The 16544-nt window shown below is 43.4% G+C and overlaps 1 protein-coding gene across 6 annotated transcripts in view; it reads right to left on the reverse strand.

Annotated features, from left to right (window-relative positions):
- The window catches only part of ALMS1 (ALMS1 centrosome and basal body associated protein), an 84575-nt gene that overhangs the window by 48710 nt on the left and 19321 nt on the right, over positions 1-16544 (reverse strand). For 2 of the 6 annotated variants that reach the window (XM_084766378.1, XM_084766376.1), the window contains exons 5-9: positions 14371-15923; positions 12980-13110; positions 7837-12589; positions 6785-6918; positions 624-2413 (exon numbers count right to left, since the gene is read on the reverse strand). In XM_084766378.1, coding sequence (XP_084622504.1) covers positions 624-2413; positions 6785-6918; positions 7837-12589; positions 12980-13110; positions 14371-15923 — 8361 coding nt within the window. Of the gene's footprint in view, positions 1-623; positions 2414-6784; positions 6919-7836; positions 12590-12979; positions 13111-14370; positions 15924-16285; positions 16437-16544 lie in introns of those variants that run through there. The other 4 variants (XM_084766377.1, XM_084766380.1, XM_084766379.1 and 1 more) reach the window with 4 other exon arrangements.

Here is a 16544-nt window from a genome sequence, read left to right on the forward strand (position 1 = left end):
ATCTCATTTGCTTGTAGCCATGGCATGGTGTTGAAGCAAAAAAAACATCAGCCGATCCCTTTAAAACCATGACCAAAATAAACCTCTCCCCACTTATGTTGCAAGCTCAAAGGAAATCTTCAGTGCATCTCCAACATAAAAATAAATAGTAAGTTGGGCACGGTGGTGCACACCTTTACCCAGCACTCAGGAGGCAGAGGCAGGTGGGTCTCCGTAAGTTTGAGGCCAGCCTGCTTTACAAAGCAAGTCCAGGACTGCCAAGGCCACACAGAGAAACCCTGTCTTGAAAAGCCATCAAGAAATAAAGAAACAAGCCATCGTAAATAAATTGTACCATTGGGTGACCAAAGGTTCTTTTCAAGTTTTCGACTTCCTCCATCTGATGTCAAATCTTGCACAAAGCTCTTCACATGTTACTCGACACGTTCTCTTATTGACATGACCTTCACATGTTCACTTACTTACATGCCTCCTAAAAGACTTCTACCAGACCAGTTAGATTCAACCTCCTATGAAGAAATCACACTGCCCTCACCCCCACCCCAAAGTCTTCCCATATGCTTAACTATTTAAAAGCCTTTGTTACAAATTCCATCAGTTCACCTGTTATCACAGTGACTCACCCATCTGCAGACACTGGAGTCCCCTCTGGTTTGGAATATTCTTCCAAATCTGAAATGTTCACTTGTGTTTGCCTTGAGGTTACTATCTGTCTATTCTGAGGAGGTTTGGTTTTCAAGTCCTGAGAAATAGTATTACTAGCTGGAAGAGAAGACTGTGCGACTTGCAAGTCCAGTCGAGATTTAGGTCCTAGAAAACCTAAAGATTCTTGATCCTGGGCTACAGGTTTACAGGTCAGTAATTTGGAGGTTGGTTCCAATGACCTTGAAGATATAGTTCGCAGATCAGCATTAAACTCACTATTAATCTTTGTTTTAGAAGCAGGATCCAATGAATGAAATCTTTCATCTAAGGTTTCACTATGCAACTTGGAGGGAGTCTTGGGACAAAGAGTTATACAAACACATGAAAGCGCTTTTCTATTTGAAGGTGGAGGAGACACAGCTGCACAGTGGTCAGGGCCTGACTGGGGGATATTACTGACCTTGGCTTCCACATTTATATTATAAAAGCACGACTGAGGTGTATGCGGAGTCTTTTCTACTGCACAATCCTGACCGTGAGAAAGAAGGCACTGCTGCTCTTCTCTCACGCGGCCATCTACATCTGGGGGTCTGCACTGCTGCTGATAAAGAAAATCAGGAGAAGGAAGGTCTGCAACTATATAATCCTGGCACTCAGGAAAGAAAGCAGGGTCTTCCCTTACTTCACGATCTACATGTGGAGCTCTGCTCTGCTCAAAGAGTTCTCGCTGCTCAAGAAAAATGCACGGGGCAATGTCTGGACAAAAGGCAGAAGGGTATTTTTCCATAAGGTGATCTGTATATGGGGTGTGGCTTTGCTCAAAGAGCTCTTGTTGTTCAAGAAAAATGCAAGAAGGAAGATCAGGAGTTATAGTTACATTCTTCTCTCTCACCCCTAGTGCAGAACTTAGATTGTCTTGGCTAATGCTGGTGTCCGTATCAGAAAACTGAACTCTCCTGAAACCACGAAAATCTGTACTGACACTGGATTCAGAATGGCTGACTTTAAAATCTGATCTTTTTAAGAGTTTTTCTTTTTGATGAGAATGCTCAAAATCAAGAGGTAATTTTTGCCTTTGCTTACTACCTTCAGCTAAAATAGTCACTGGTGAATGACTCTGTCTTTTAAGTGATGAATGAGAAGTTTTCTGTTTAAGACTTCTAGGAGAAATCTGCTCTTCAGGGGTATGAGGCTTAAACACCCCTAAAGTTGGTCCAGTACACTGGCTACCTGCAGGAACACCAACCTTAAAAACAGAGGAATCGGAAATGTAAGAGTGTCTGTGAGAAGAGAAAGTGACGGAGGTAGTGAACTGCTTCTTGGGGTCAGGGGACAGTATTTCTGATGAGGAAGGAAAATCCATTTCTTTAGCTGGCACACAAGTAGGTTCTACTAATTCTGATGGCTGGGGGTCCATGTTTGCATGGAATGGCATTCCAATACTCTTGCTAATTTTGATGTCATTGGGTGCAAGGTTTTGAAATGGGAGATGACTCTGTAACTGAAAGGAATTCCCAACTTTGAAATGGGGATTGCTCTGATCTATCGATGTGGAAAGGTTGGTGTGCCTGCCTCTCCATGATGTTGGGCTCCGGTGTCCTCTAGTCAAGTCTGAAGGTTCAACAGACCGGAAAACAGAATGGCGGCTGTCTGGTCGTGGCTGTTCAGCAGTAAGAGTCCTGAAACATCCTTTCTCATGGCTCTCAAAAATAATGTGACCACATACAGCTTCGGGCACACTTCCTACTCCCCGTGGACTCTGTAAGCCCTAGAAGATACAAATAGGTTCCCACTTAACGTAATCCAGTAGTCACACACTTACCAGTTTTTTTATCCAAGATAAAAATGACCGCGAAGGTCATCACATTCATCTATAAGACAGGTCAAAGAAACAGCAGGAAAAAGAAAAGAAAGAAACTTTACAGAATAAAATGGCTCACGATAATGAAGAGCACTTAGGGAACTCTTTTTACATTGTTCTTCCTGGGGCTGCTCTTCTAGAGGGCCCACGTTCAGTGCCCAGTCCTCACATCAGTCAAGTCTCAAGCACCTGTAACGCCAGCTCCAGGGATTCAATGCCTCTGGCCTCCAAGGGAAACTGCATTCATGTACACATGCCTACATGCAGACATGCACATTTGCACATTTATACATACTTAAACACATAAAAACAGCAGGGCATGGTGATGCACGCCTTTAATTCTAGCACTCAGGAGGGACAGGCAGGTGGATCTCTGAGTTGGAGGTTAGCCTGGTCTATAGGGCAAGTTCCTGGATAGCCAGGGCAGAAAAAGCCTATCTTCAAAAATCAATACTAATACTAATAACAACAACAACAATATAAAAAAGAACACATACATACACACAGACACACACACAAAAAAGAACTTTATAGGTGTAGCTCAGTAGTAAAGTGCTTCCCTACCATGTATGATGGTGTAATTTTGATCCCCAGTATAACATACATACCAAAAAAAAGGGGGGGGGGCACAGCTGAGCATAGTGGTGGGCACACCTTTAATCCTAGCACTTTGGGAGGCATAGGCAGGTGGGTCTGTGAGTTCGAGGCCAGCCAGGTCTACACAGAGACACAAGGGTACAGGACAGCCAAGGCCACACAGAGAAACCTTGTCTCAAAAACAAAAACAAAAGCAAAACAAAAAATTTAAAAAAAAAAATCCCCCCCCAAAAGAATGCAAATACACATAAACCCATGCAGGCACACTCACATATACATAAACAAAAATTATATGCAATGTATTTTTATATATTATATTTTATATATAATATTACATATTTTTTAAAGTTTCGCTACAAACCTATTAGAACAGCTAAAACAGCAAAGGCAATATCAAATGCTGCTTAGGATACGGGGCAAGTGGAACACTTACCCTTAAACACTATGGGCCAAACTGAGCTCCTGGACACTGACACCACAGAAACAAATGCATATTTACATACAAAGCAACATAAATGTTACAACAACATTGTTTATAAAGCCCTAGATAGAGAACCCATTAACCCATGTTTTGGGTTTTGTTTTGTTTTTTGTTTTTTGTTTTTTTCGAAACAGGGTTTCTCCGTATTAGCCTTGGCTGTCTTTATATTTATAGACCAGGCCGAACTCACAGCAATCTGCCTGCCTCTGCCTACCGAGTGCTGAGATCAAAGGCGTGCACCACCACGCCCGGCTCCTAAAACGTTGACAAGTGAATATTTAAACAATCTGTGGGTAACACAAAGGTTAAGCTATTGATAAAAGTAATATCCTCATGCGTTTCTAAAGAATTATTCTTAATTCAAATATTTCAGTTATTTTGAATGAAAAAGGCCAACACAAAAAGCATGCTATATAACTTCATCTTATGACGTTCTTGAGATTACAAAATACAGAAAAGGGACTAGACTAGGAGTTGGCAAATATCACAGAAGAGGTGGGAGGAGATGTGCATGGGTACAGCGATGACAGGACAGCCTTAGACAGCTGCAAAACAGCGTCAGTTTTCAGTATCCTCACTATTTGAAAGCCAATGTCATGACTGGGGCAGATCATTAAAATATTGCAAGACATTGGCCTGGCACAGTGGTGCACGCCTTTAATCCTAGCACTTGAGAGGCAGAGGAAGGCAGGCAGATCTCTGTGAATTTAAAGCCAGCCTGGTCTACACAGTGAGTTCCAGGACAGCTAGACCCTGTCTCAAACCAAAAGAAAAGCTTTACAGGAGATGATCACTAAAGAAACTGGATGCAGCAGGACACACACACTTGCTCTAGACATTTCTCCATGTGATGCTACAATTTAAAAAAATACTTGGCTTAAAAAAAAACTCAATGAAGTACACTGAGTTGCCATTTTTTAATCTGTGGCTTCTAATTACCTTGAAACCTCCATGACACATTGCTGAGAAACAAACACTCTAACTTGAAAAATATAAATTTCCTCCGGTTTCAAAACTGGGACTCATTAAAGACTGATGCTCATCTAAAGTACGGCTCTCTCTCTCTGTGGCCAGTTTCCTCCTGGGGCTTCTTTCCATGAACCACTCCATGGCCTACCTCTTCCTGTGGCATCTTTCAAGTTTTTATAATAAACAATTTTCAGAATGATCTTCCCCCTTTAAAAACCCTTTAGATTTTAGGATGGCAAGATGACCCAGGAGATGAAGCTACTTGCTGCTTATCTTGACTCAGTTCAACACCCAGAACCTACACAGTGGGAGAAAAGAATAGGCTCCTGCAAACTGTCCTCTGACCTTCATAGGCATGCTGTGGCACCCTCTCAAAATAAATATATGTAAAGTTTTTGTAAAGTCTTAATGTTTCAGTACCTGTCAAACATTATTTTTAAACTACTCTTTCTAAAATCTTACAATAAGATGTGTAAGAAGCTCTTTTTAAAAAGCTCCTGTTAGTAACAAGACATGGTATCAAACTAAGTATCCAACAGAACTGATGGAGAAAAAAATGTGGTATATAAAAGTGAAAGCTATCACTCATAAAGAATAGATACACCCGCCTGACTCTCTTCTTTTTCATGTCTGAGTGTTTTGCCTGCGTGTGTGTGTGTGTACCACATGGATGCCTGGTGTCTTCGGGGCCAGCAGACAACATCAGGTGCCCTGGAACTGGAGTTATGGACAGCTGTGATTCTGGGTGCTGGGAACTGAACTCTGCTCCTCTTCAAGGACAAATGCTCTTAACTACAGAGGCATTTCTCTAGCCCCACAGCATGCTGGTTCTGTGTAAAATTCAAAAGCATACTGAAGAGCAGAGAGCCAGTGTGTGTCAGGATAAGAAATAAAGACAAGACTAGGTAAGGGATCCAAAACAATGGCATCCCCCGGGGTGGGGAGTGCTGGTTTGCTTTGGTTTTTGAGATACAATCTTGATAAATAGCCCAGGCTGGCTTTGAACTTGCCATCCTCTGGCCTTAGACTCCTGAATACTGGGATTAAAGTGTATGCTACCACATGCAGCTCAATGGCATCTGTTAATGTTCTGTTTCCCAAACTGGACAGGAAACACCAGAATAACTTCTCTTTAGATAAGTGCTTCCATTCAAGAAATAGCTCACTAAAGAAGAAAAATAAACAGTATTGGAAAGAAAGCTGTTTTAGCCACGCTTGGTGGAGCATGCCTGTAATCCCAGCACTTGGGAGGCAGAGGCAGGCGGATCAAGGCCAGCCTGGTCTACAAAGTGAGTCTAGGACAGCCAAGGCTACAAAGAGAAAGAAACCCTGTCTTGAAAAACCAAACCAACCAACCAGCCAAAGAAACAAACAGAAAGCTGTTTCTACATAAAACTACTTTAACTCTATTCTTTTTTTTTTTTTTAATATTTATTTATTTATTATGTTCACCAGAAGAGGGTACCAGACTCATTATAGATGGTTGTGAGCCACCATGTGGTTGCTGGAATTGAACTCAGGACCTTTGGAAGAGCAAGCAGTGCTCTTAACCTCTGAGCCATCTCTCCAGCTCTTTAACTCTATTCTTAAAAGAACATATACTTCTAAAGCCGAGCTTCCATATGAATGTTAAGATGTAAAGGAGCGGAGCTGGAGAGATGGCTCAGTGGTTAAGAGCACTGGCTGCTCTTCCAAAGGACCCAGGTTCAATTCCCAGCATCCACATGGCAGCTCACAACTGTCTGTAACTCTAAGATCTGACACCAGCACACATAAATTAAATAAAATATTTGGGCTGGAGAGATGGCTCAGAAGTTAAGAACACTGACTGCTCCTCTAGAGGTTCTGAGTTCAATTCCCAGCAACCACATGGTGGCTCACAACCATCTATAATGTGATCTGATGCCCTCTTCTGACCTGAGGAGTACTGTATACATAATGATAAATAAATCTTTAAAAAAAAAAAAAGATGTAAAGGAGGCATTTAACCTTCCAATTGTAAAAATGCGCTGGCAAAACAACTCAGTTCTTCCTTTACTACTATGATAAATTTAGAATTAAATCAAAACTTATAGACTGCTAGTCCTTCAATCTCAACTTTTAGAGAGTTACTACTAACACTTTATCCCAAGATTATCAGCAACTCATCTGGGCTCATCAATGCCAAGCGAGAGCTCTGTTCCTACTGCCCGTTCACAGTTCCGGGTTTCATTTCAAGGTTTCTTTTATACCTCAGACAAGCGAGTCGCCCCTCCATGACCAAACAACTTTGCCTTTATCTCTTCTACTTTCCTCCTGTCGGCTTCGTTCAACTCTGAAATGGAGTGTCCACAGTCATGTTCTAAGTTGAACTTTAGATTCCAGGCTGCAGAGAAATCACGAACAGTTGAGACTTTAAAATTATGAAACTGGTAATTTTTCAATTACTACACAAGTAAAGAAAACCAGCAATATCTGTCCCTTACTGTACAACACAAAGCCGAGCATGTGGTCTCAAGCATGTGACACATCAGTTCGTAAGAGGCCATTTCACTGAAAGTCTACCCACCCACCAAAGCAGGGAATTACAGGTGTGTGCCACCACATATAAACTAAAAGCCTGGGTGTTTTAAACCATCCTCTGCAGATGCAGCTCCAAAGAAGCCACTCTAAATATGGCATTTAATCATTAATCTGAATATTTCTTCTAGTCAAAAGTCTCTGTCTCCCCTTAGTACCTGCTATAGTTACTAACGGTTCTATGATACCCAATACTTTAAATTAATAGACAAAACTAGGGAGATATTGCCATAATCAAAATGTACAAAGAATAGCACAGGCAGTTAACCTCAGGATTCCGAGCCAGTACTGAATCACTTAAAGTTACTACCCAAGACACATTTCCGTATGTCTTAAAGATTGTTACACCTCCTTTAAAGATTCTATTAGAGATTAATAAATATCTTCTTTTAGACTTACACCTCTAGCCAAAATCTTAGTACTAAAAGCCTTAATAAGTGTTTTGCCCTAGACCTTAGATCAGCTCCAAAAATGTTATTAGGAAACATGCACAGCTTTAGAACACAAAGTAACTCACAGAAGAGCAAACTAGAAGCATCTGTGTCCCCCATAAACTCGGACTAACACTATTGACCATGTATCTTATTTATATTATTGTTTTTGTTTTCCAGATTGTGGATAGAAAGTTCCAGAAGAAAAGAAATTTAGAGCTCCCAACGTCTCATTTTAAACTAAGCTGTAACATTCGCAGGCAGGAATGTGCCGCATGACGGTCAGTCCTTACCTCGGGCTCGGGCCCGGACCCGACACTCCTCCTTCTCTGCGTTTCTAAGTATCTGCTTGGCTTGATTCAGTGAGGACTCACACTGCAGGAGGCACTTCACATGTGCGGCCAGTGAGTCTACGCTGCCACAGCCATCCTCACTCTCCGACAGCCCCTCTTCTTCTTTGCTATCTGTTACACTTGTCTTGGGGGAAGTATATGGAAAGAGATTTAGAAAAACATCAGAAACGGAGTCTAAAGTCTCCGGTAAATTACTGTCCCATGAGCAGCAACCATCACTTACGTCACTACTCGAGTCACTCTTTATGAATGTCATCATAGGGATAATAATTTTATTCCTGATGCCTGTACTGCAACCTTCAGGTTCAGACCTCATTACAGACCTGGCAGTCTCATAGTGCCTGAAAGTTTCATCCAGCGCCACTCTAGCTGTGCCTTCTGCTTCCTGGAGAGGATTTCTAATGGTGGTTGAACTAATAAACTCCCAATTTTCAACACCCCTCTGGCACTTAAGGTTCGTTTGTGTGCCAATGTCTTTCTGTACACAGTCCGTGCGTGGAATTTCCTCTGTAAACGGCCCCCTCTGGGTACACACATCAGTTGTGGAGGGCTCTTTGAAGCAAACCATCTTTTTGGATTGTATAAACGAAACATCTCTGAAAGGGACCAAAGGAGCAGAAAAATTGCATCGTTTCAGTGCTATATTTTCTGCCTCCATTAAAAGAGTCTGAATTTCTTTAAGAGTTTTGGAACCATGATCTATATCCCGGATTTCATAGCCAACATCGCCAAAACCTGAAGATTCTGGCTTACATATGGTAACTCCATCATCAGTTTGTGAATTTAAAGGCATACTGTTTGCACTGGCACAAGACTCAGGAGAATTCAAATTATCTATCAGTTCCTGGACATGTTCTGAAACAAGCTGGTACTTTTCACTGTGTGAATAAATACCAGGCGAAACTGTAGGTAAATCAGAAATCTGGTCAGCTTGATCAAGACCACTTGAAACCTTCAGATCATCTTCAGTTAGATGTCGGTCTGGCAGTTCCTGTGGGTGAAATGTATCCGATTTCTCTCTGTGTGAATAAGAACCACACAGAGGTACTGGTACACATGCCTTTACAGCAGTTGGCTCAGAGACAGTTGAAACCTTCGGAATATCTCCACTTTGATCGCTGTCTGACAACTGTTTTTGAACAGTATTAACTGGTTTTACTTTTTGAGCACAGGAACCATGAAATCCTGTTGGTAATGGAGTCTTTTGGTCACCTTGTCTGTTCACAGTTGGAATTACAGGCTTGTCTCTATGTAAGCAAGGCCTATGAGTAACTGTTGGCAGCTCAGTCTTCTGGTCATCCGGCAGATCTGCAGCTGAAATCCCGTGTTTCTCCTTCAGTGAGTGGGAACAAGATGAGACTGCAGGTCTCCTATTCTGGTCAGATTGCCCAGGAACAGTTGAAGCCTTCAGAGAATTTTCAGTTAGATCACAACCTGGTGAGGCCTTTTGACAAAAATCACTGAAGTTTTCTCTATGGAAGTGGCAACTGGAAGGCCCTGCTGGTGTCCCAGGCCTCTGTGCTCCGGATGCAGAAGCAGCTGACACTTTCACAGTCCCTTCTGTGAGATGGCTGGCTGGCAACTCCTGTGGGGGTTCTGCTGTTTTCCCACCCTTCTGGACAACTGGTGCAGGACACACAGAAGCCCCTGCTGCATCCCCAGCGGTGCTTGGCAGCTCCTGCGGATGAGGACAGGGCTTCTCTCTCCTTGAGGTGGAGATTATCTGTGACCCGGGTTTTTCATCAGTAGAGCCAGAGGCTGCTGCTTTCAAAGGTACTTGAGAAAGACCTCCTACCTTCTGCTGGTAAGAGAGGAGGGCAGACTCATCACGTGAGGAAGGCACTACTACTCCAGGGACACCTAAAATTTCCAAAGCTTCTTCAGTAAGATCCGGCAAATCCTGTTGGTAAGAAACAGTAGGCTTCTCTTCATGTGAGTGGGAGGTAGAAGGCACTGTTGGGATTCCAGTCTTGTGGTCAGTTGGTCCAGGGACAACTGAAACCTTCTTAGTGTTTTCAGTTAGATCACTATCTGGCAACTCTTGGTGGTGAGAAGCAAGCATGTTCTCTGGACTTGAGTATAATAAAGGGGTGAGGAGAGGTGGCCCCGTCGTCTGGTCAGCTGGCTCAGAAACGGACACCTTGTGATCCTCCTTAGCGAGCTGACTGTCGGACAGAGACTGGTGGTAGATAATAATGGGCTTCTCTCTGAAAGAATAATTAACAGAATATTCTGGTGGCTCCTCAGTCATCTGGTCAGCTGGCTCAGAAACTGACACCTTGTGATCTTCCTTAGTGAGCTGACTGTCAGACAGAGACTGGTGGTAGATAATAATGGGCTTCTCTCTGAAAGAATAGTTAGTAGAATATTCTGGTGGCTCGTCAGTCGTCTGGTCAGCTGGCTCAGAAACGGACACCTTGTGATCCTCCTTAGCGAGCTGACTGTCGGACAGAGACTGGTGGTAGATAATAATGGGCTTCTCTCTGAAAGTAGAATATACCGGTGGCTCCCCAGCCGTCGGGGCGGCTGGTCCAGGAGATGCTTCTTTAGGAAGATAACCATCTGACAAGGCCTGTTGGTAGAAAATACTGGACTTCTCTCCAACTGAGAGGGAACCTGAAGGCCCTGCTGGTGTACCAGTCTTCTGCTCAGTTGGTCCAGACACAGCTGCCGCCATCTTTAAGTGCTCTGCTTTTAGAGTACTGGCTGGCAAGCCAGGTTGGGAGAAAGTGAGGGACTGCTCTCCAGGGGGGCAGGGACTTGCAGACTTGGTTAATGTCCTAGTGTTCTCGTCAGGCGGCCCAGGAGCGGCTGCAACTGTCGCACTTTTCCCAGGAAAATATCCACCTGGCAGGGCCTGCTGGTAAAAAACACCAGGCTTCTCTCTTTGTGAGATGGATCTAGGGCTTAGTGTAGCTATGTTATAGTCAACTGGCCTAGGAGCAGCTAAAGCTTGCAGAGCCTCTCCAGAGAGAGGAGCACCTGGCACGGCCTGTTGGTAGGGGACACTAGGCTTTCCTTTTTGTGAACAGGAAGTAGAGGTGACTGTTGGTGCCCCTGTCTTCCATCCTACTGCTTCAGTTGTACCCGAGACTATCTGGGCCTCTTCAGTTAGGTGGCTGCCTGGAAACCTCTGCTGATGAATACTGGGCCTCTCTTTGTATGAGTAGAAAGCAGAGGTTACAGCTGATGTTCCAGATGACATAGAAACAGAAGTGGTTCTAAAAGCATCTTCAGGTAGCTGACTAGCTGGCAGGATTAACTGGCTGGAGAAAATAAGCTTCTCTGCGCGTGAGGAGGAAGCAAGGAGGACGGCTGATAGATCAGGCTTCTGGTCAGCCAGGCCTGGGATAAATGATTTCGTAGATTTTTCTGTTGAATGACTCTCCGGCAACTCCTGCTGATAGAAAACCCTGGGCATCTCACCACATGGGTGAAAAACCTCAGATTTCGGCTCAGCAACCCTTTGAGTTTCTGCAGGTCCATGACCACCTGGCAACTCCTGGGGGTAAGGGTCCTTTCTGTGCTGGTAGATACTAGAAGACACAGTTGGACTGTCAGCCCTCTTACCAGCAGCCCCAGAGTCAGTGGAAACTTTCACATCTTCTGGCAGGTTCTTTTCTCTGTGAGAGTAGGCAAGAGATGATTCTGATGATAAAGGGGTCTTTTGGTCACCTCGGCCAGGAATAACCGAAACTGGCAATGTTTCTTCAGTTAGATGACTGTCTGATAGTGTTGGCTGGAGGAAAGCGTTAGCTGCCTCTTTATGTAGCTGGGAATCAACGGTTGCTGCTAGAGACCAGGCCGTCTCAGCTGGTCCAGAAACAGCTGCAACATCCAGAGGCTTTTTGCCTAGACTGTCTGACAGGGGACGCTGATAGAAAACAGGGTTCACTCCCTTTGAGTAATAACTCATTGTTGGCATCTCAGGCTTCTGGCCAGCTGGCCTAGGAGCAAGCGTCACTTTCCAAGGCTCTTCAATAAGACGCCTTTCCGGCAACCCGTCTTGGGGGAAACTGACAGGCTTTGTTCCATGTGAGTAGGGAGAAGGGACACCTGCCGCTCCTATCTTCTGGTCAACAGATCCAGGAGCAGCAGGAACCTTCCAAGTCTGCTGACTCAAGCAACTTTCTGGCAAAGCCTGGTGATACAAGGTCTGAGGCTTTTCTCCATATGAATAAGAAGTCGAGGCCAGTGCAGTTATCCCAGTGTTCTGGACGGCTGAGCCAGTAAGAGCTGAACCTTGCATAGACTCTTCTCTTAAGCGATGCTCAGCCACCTCTTGTTGGCATAAAACAGTATATGTGTAGGGAGTAGATGCTGAAGCTGAACCATCAAACTTCTGGTCAGTTGGCCTAGGAGTAGCTGGTGCCTTTGGAGTCTCTTCAGGTAAATGACCAGCTGTCAGGGCTTGATAATAGAAAATATCAGTTGTCTCTCTTTGTGAATACAAAGTAGGGGTCACTGTTGATAAGCAATTCTTCTGGTCAGCTTGTCCAGGAAATGCTGAAACTCTCAGTTCCTGACCAAATCGATAGCCATCTGGCAAGCCCTCTTGATATAAAAGATTGGGGTTTTCTCTTTGTGAATAGGTAGTAGAGATTACAGGTGACGGCCCAGTGTTTGGGGCAGCTGGCCCAACATGCGCGGAAGCTTTGGGAGCCTCTTCAGACAGACTGCCTCCACGTACAACCTGTTGACAGAAAATACCAGACCTTTCAGACTTTTCTCTGTGAGTGAGAAATGGAGGACACTACTGGTATTCAGTGCTCTGGTCAACCAGTCTAGAAACAACTGAACCTTTCAGAGCCTCCTCAGTTGGGTAGCTACCTGGAAATCCCTGCTCACAGAAGAATGGGCTTCTCTCTCTGTGAGTACAAAGAGGGCAATGCTACTGCCCACGTCATCTCGCTGAAGGTAGTCTCAACATTTCAAATATCCCTGAGTCAGCTGACCAGAAGGCATCATCAGAACCTTCTACCTCCTACCCACACAGGGAAAAAGCCCAGGATTTTTCCAGGTTGTCGTCTAACTGGTTGACAGTGTAAATGTGGTGACCAACAGTGTTCTGATGAGAACTTACAGCAAATTGACTTAAATCTTTAAGGAACAAAGATGAGTATGTTCCAATGTCTGAGTCTCCAAGAGTGTTAGTGGTATCTGATTTCAACTTGGATTGAGTAATTGCAGCTTTGCCTCCTTTAGAAATGTCTCCTTTAAAAAGAAACAAAATAAAAAAGAATGATTTGTTAGTGTGATATAAATACCTATTTTTCAATTTATTTTTTTCTTGGTCCAATGAGATGACTCAAAAGTAAAGCAATTGCTAAGCAAGCCTGACAACTTGGCCTCAATCCCTGGAACCCATGTAAAGATGGAAAGAAAGAACTAACAAAGTTTTCCTCTGAACCCTACTCATACACCAGAGCATGCCCACCTGCACTCCCACACACCTACACACACATACACACACACACATTTTGAAACTTTAAAACTTTCTTTGTACAAAAATATAAGGAACCAGGCCTTTAAATATTGAGAAATTAATTCTATGGAAATAATCATTAAATGAGACATATATAAGAAGACATTAACTATTAAGCAAACTAAAGTAAAAAAAAAATTAACAACAGGATTAAGAGCTTAAAAAACAGGATTTTATTAATATTATGAAATATTATATGGGTCTTAAAATTGGGAGTTTGTAAGAATTTTCAATTGGATGGAAAAATTTTAGGTCTGGGATTTGATTTCTTCGTACTTTCAATCTAAGAGCTATTATACCATGAGCGGTGCAAGAGACATAAAACCCTCAGTTACAGGAAGGGGGGGGGGGGATATATATATATATATATGAATGATATCCACAGTACAACAAACTCCCAGCTTAGCTTCAAGATTTCCCTGACTGACCTGGGCCCTATTCCCTGCACTCACACTGCAGCTCCCAACCACCTGTAATTACAGTTCAAGAGGATCTTTTGCCCTCTTTTGACCTCCATGGACACAAAACACATGCATGGTGCCATACATGCAATCAAAACACCCATATGCATAAAATAAATCTAAAATATAAAAAAAATGAATTAGCCAGGTGTGGTGGTGGTGCATGCCTTTAATCCCAACACCTGGGAGCCAGAGGCAGGTGGATCACTGTGATTTCGAGAACAGCCTGGTCTACAAAGTGAGTCCAGGACAGCCAAGGCTACACAAAGAAACCCTGTCTCCAAAAGCAAAAAAAAAAAAAAGTTTAACTCATGATGTATAACTGGACTCAGCCTCCACAGGCCAAGGAATTTCACCTTGGCCTTCATCAGCCTCCAGCAATACCTCTTGGCTCACTATAATCAGTGATGCATCACCAATAAGTGTTAAAGCAAAGTGGGATTTGCATCACATCCTGCCAAGTTTGCTAAAAAGCTGCTCCATACAGCAGCAGCCCCTCAACGGGATTACTACAGTTTTCATCCTTACCCAAATTAAAGCCTGAGGAATCTGCAACTTCTTCAAAGATCTGCTGCTTTAAATCTTGTAAACCCCAAGTTGATACTTTCATTGCAAAATTAATGTTTGAAGATCCTACCTTCTCTGTAAGGCCAAGATTGTTTATATTGCACTGAAATGAAGGTGGCTGTGTTTCCCCAAGGCCTACAGCCTGGTTGTAAGCTTTTTCCCTCAAAGGAGAAGAGCTAGCCTCTGCAATGAAAGACACAGGCTTACTGAGCATGTTCTGAGCAGCATTAGGGGGTGATTTGAAATCTGGGTACCAACACAGGGAGCTAGCATCTTCTTTGTGCGACAGTGGTTTTGAATCTGCTGGTTCAAACACCCTAGGAGTAGACTGGTATTTTGGATGCTTTAGCTTACCGATGAACGAGTTTCCATCTTTACAATTCAATGGGGAAAGATCTGGTTTGGGGGGTTCTCTCCGTTGGCTGTCATCTGCTAATGGTTTGTTGTTGTCAGTTTGGATTTCACTTATAGGACTCTCTTGCTTGGAAGGCTCAATTGAGGCAATCACTGCCTCAAAGGCTACATTTTTAGTAGCATTAACACTTTTCTCACCAAAAGCTGCCTTTTGGCTTCTTTCCTCTTCAAAATGCCGCTGTTCTGATGTCTCATCCAAGCTGGATTTACCTGTCCGAAGAGGACCACCAGAACCCTCCACATTAGAGATATCAAGTCCTCTGGAGAGTACGTGCGCTTCTGAAACTTGTTTATGACTGTCGTGGATGGCAACCGTCCCACTACGCTTTATCTCTGATGATCTGGCATGCACCTGAGAATATGCCAAATTATTTCTAGTTTCCTTTTGCTTAAAAAATTGAGACAATTCTTTCTGCAGATCTTCATCTCCTTCATAATCCTCCAAAGAGTCATTCTTTTCACTCATCTCATCCTCAGCTGGGTCCCTTAAACAAGCATTCTCACGATGGTGACCAGAGGTCAAGAAAGCCCCCTTTGCTCTTTCCAACATGCATCGCAGGAAAGAGTATGGCATTTTACTAGGAGGAGGGGTAACCTCACATGGGAACGCAGCTTGGTCCCCCCTGGCTACACACGCTTCGGTCTGCTGTAAGGCTTCCTGCTGCCAATACTGCACACGTGAACAAGAAGCATCAAAGGCACTGTTTCTTTTAGCAGCTATGCTTTCATCACTAACATCAGACAAAGTTGAAGTGGAAACTTGGTCTTTCTCAGCCAAGCTGCCTTCTGGCTGCTGAGTGTCCTTGTCTGTCTGCCATGACATATATGAATACAGGACATTATAATGAGCAGAGTTATCCGGGCTCTTCGGCTCCTCAGGAGCCCTAGGTGGCACATTCTCTCCATCGTTCTCTTGTTCCGATGGGAAAAGAGATCGCTGAGACCCAAATGTTGTGCTCCCTGTGAGGGGGTGCTGAGATATACTCAGGCAACTGTTGACCAAGTCTGAGGATGTTTCTGAGGTGGCCTGGATTAAAGCCTCACTGACTTCTGATGGTCGAGCCAGCCACTCAGGATCTTCAGACTTATTAGAAATACTTCTGAAAATACAAGGTTATACAGAAAGAATTAGCTCCTAATACTTTAATTTTTAAATACTAACACAAAAATAGAAACCTGGTATCACTAAAACCAGGTTTACTTAAAAACGTATTTTTAAAAGTTCTATTCTTCAATCTTTAGCTAAAGACTAAACAAGGAAAAATTTACAACTAGTAAGTGAACTACCACCCTGATATTGCCTCAGCACTCTCCTAAAACACAATCAATTTCAACATTACCAAAAAAGGTTTGGAACAGCCTTTTAATAAGGATTACTATTTTAAATGAGTGCTACCTACGATGAATTAATACTTGTCTGGCTTGTGTTCCTGTTTACTGGTCAGCTGTTGTGCTTACTTACGATCTACTCCCAAAGCACAGCACAGCTTCACCACTGTGACAGCCGAACATGAACAGAGAACTCTGCAACCGTGACGCTAAAGTGACGACGGGCAAACAACGGCAGGGCAGTGAAGCTTACTCTCTAAACACATACAGTCCTGACAGAAAACAGAGTCCTGCACAATTCCAAGTACTTTCTGAAGACTTACAGAATGTCCTTCCATTTTCATTATTCTAAAAGACATCAATTTGAAATATTATAAAAATCTTCCTTGAAG

Source organism: Acomys minous (assembly GCF_964271855.1).
Source record: "Acomys minous genome assembly, chromosome: 17".
NCBI lineage: Eukaryota > Metazoa > Chordata > Mammalia > Rodentia > Muridae > Acomys > Acomys minous.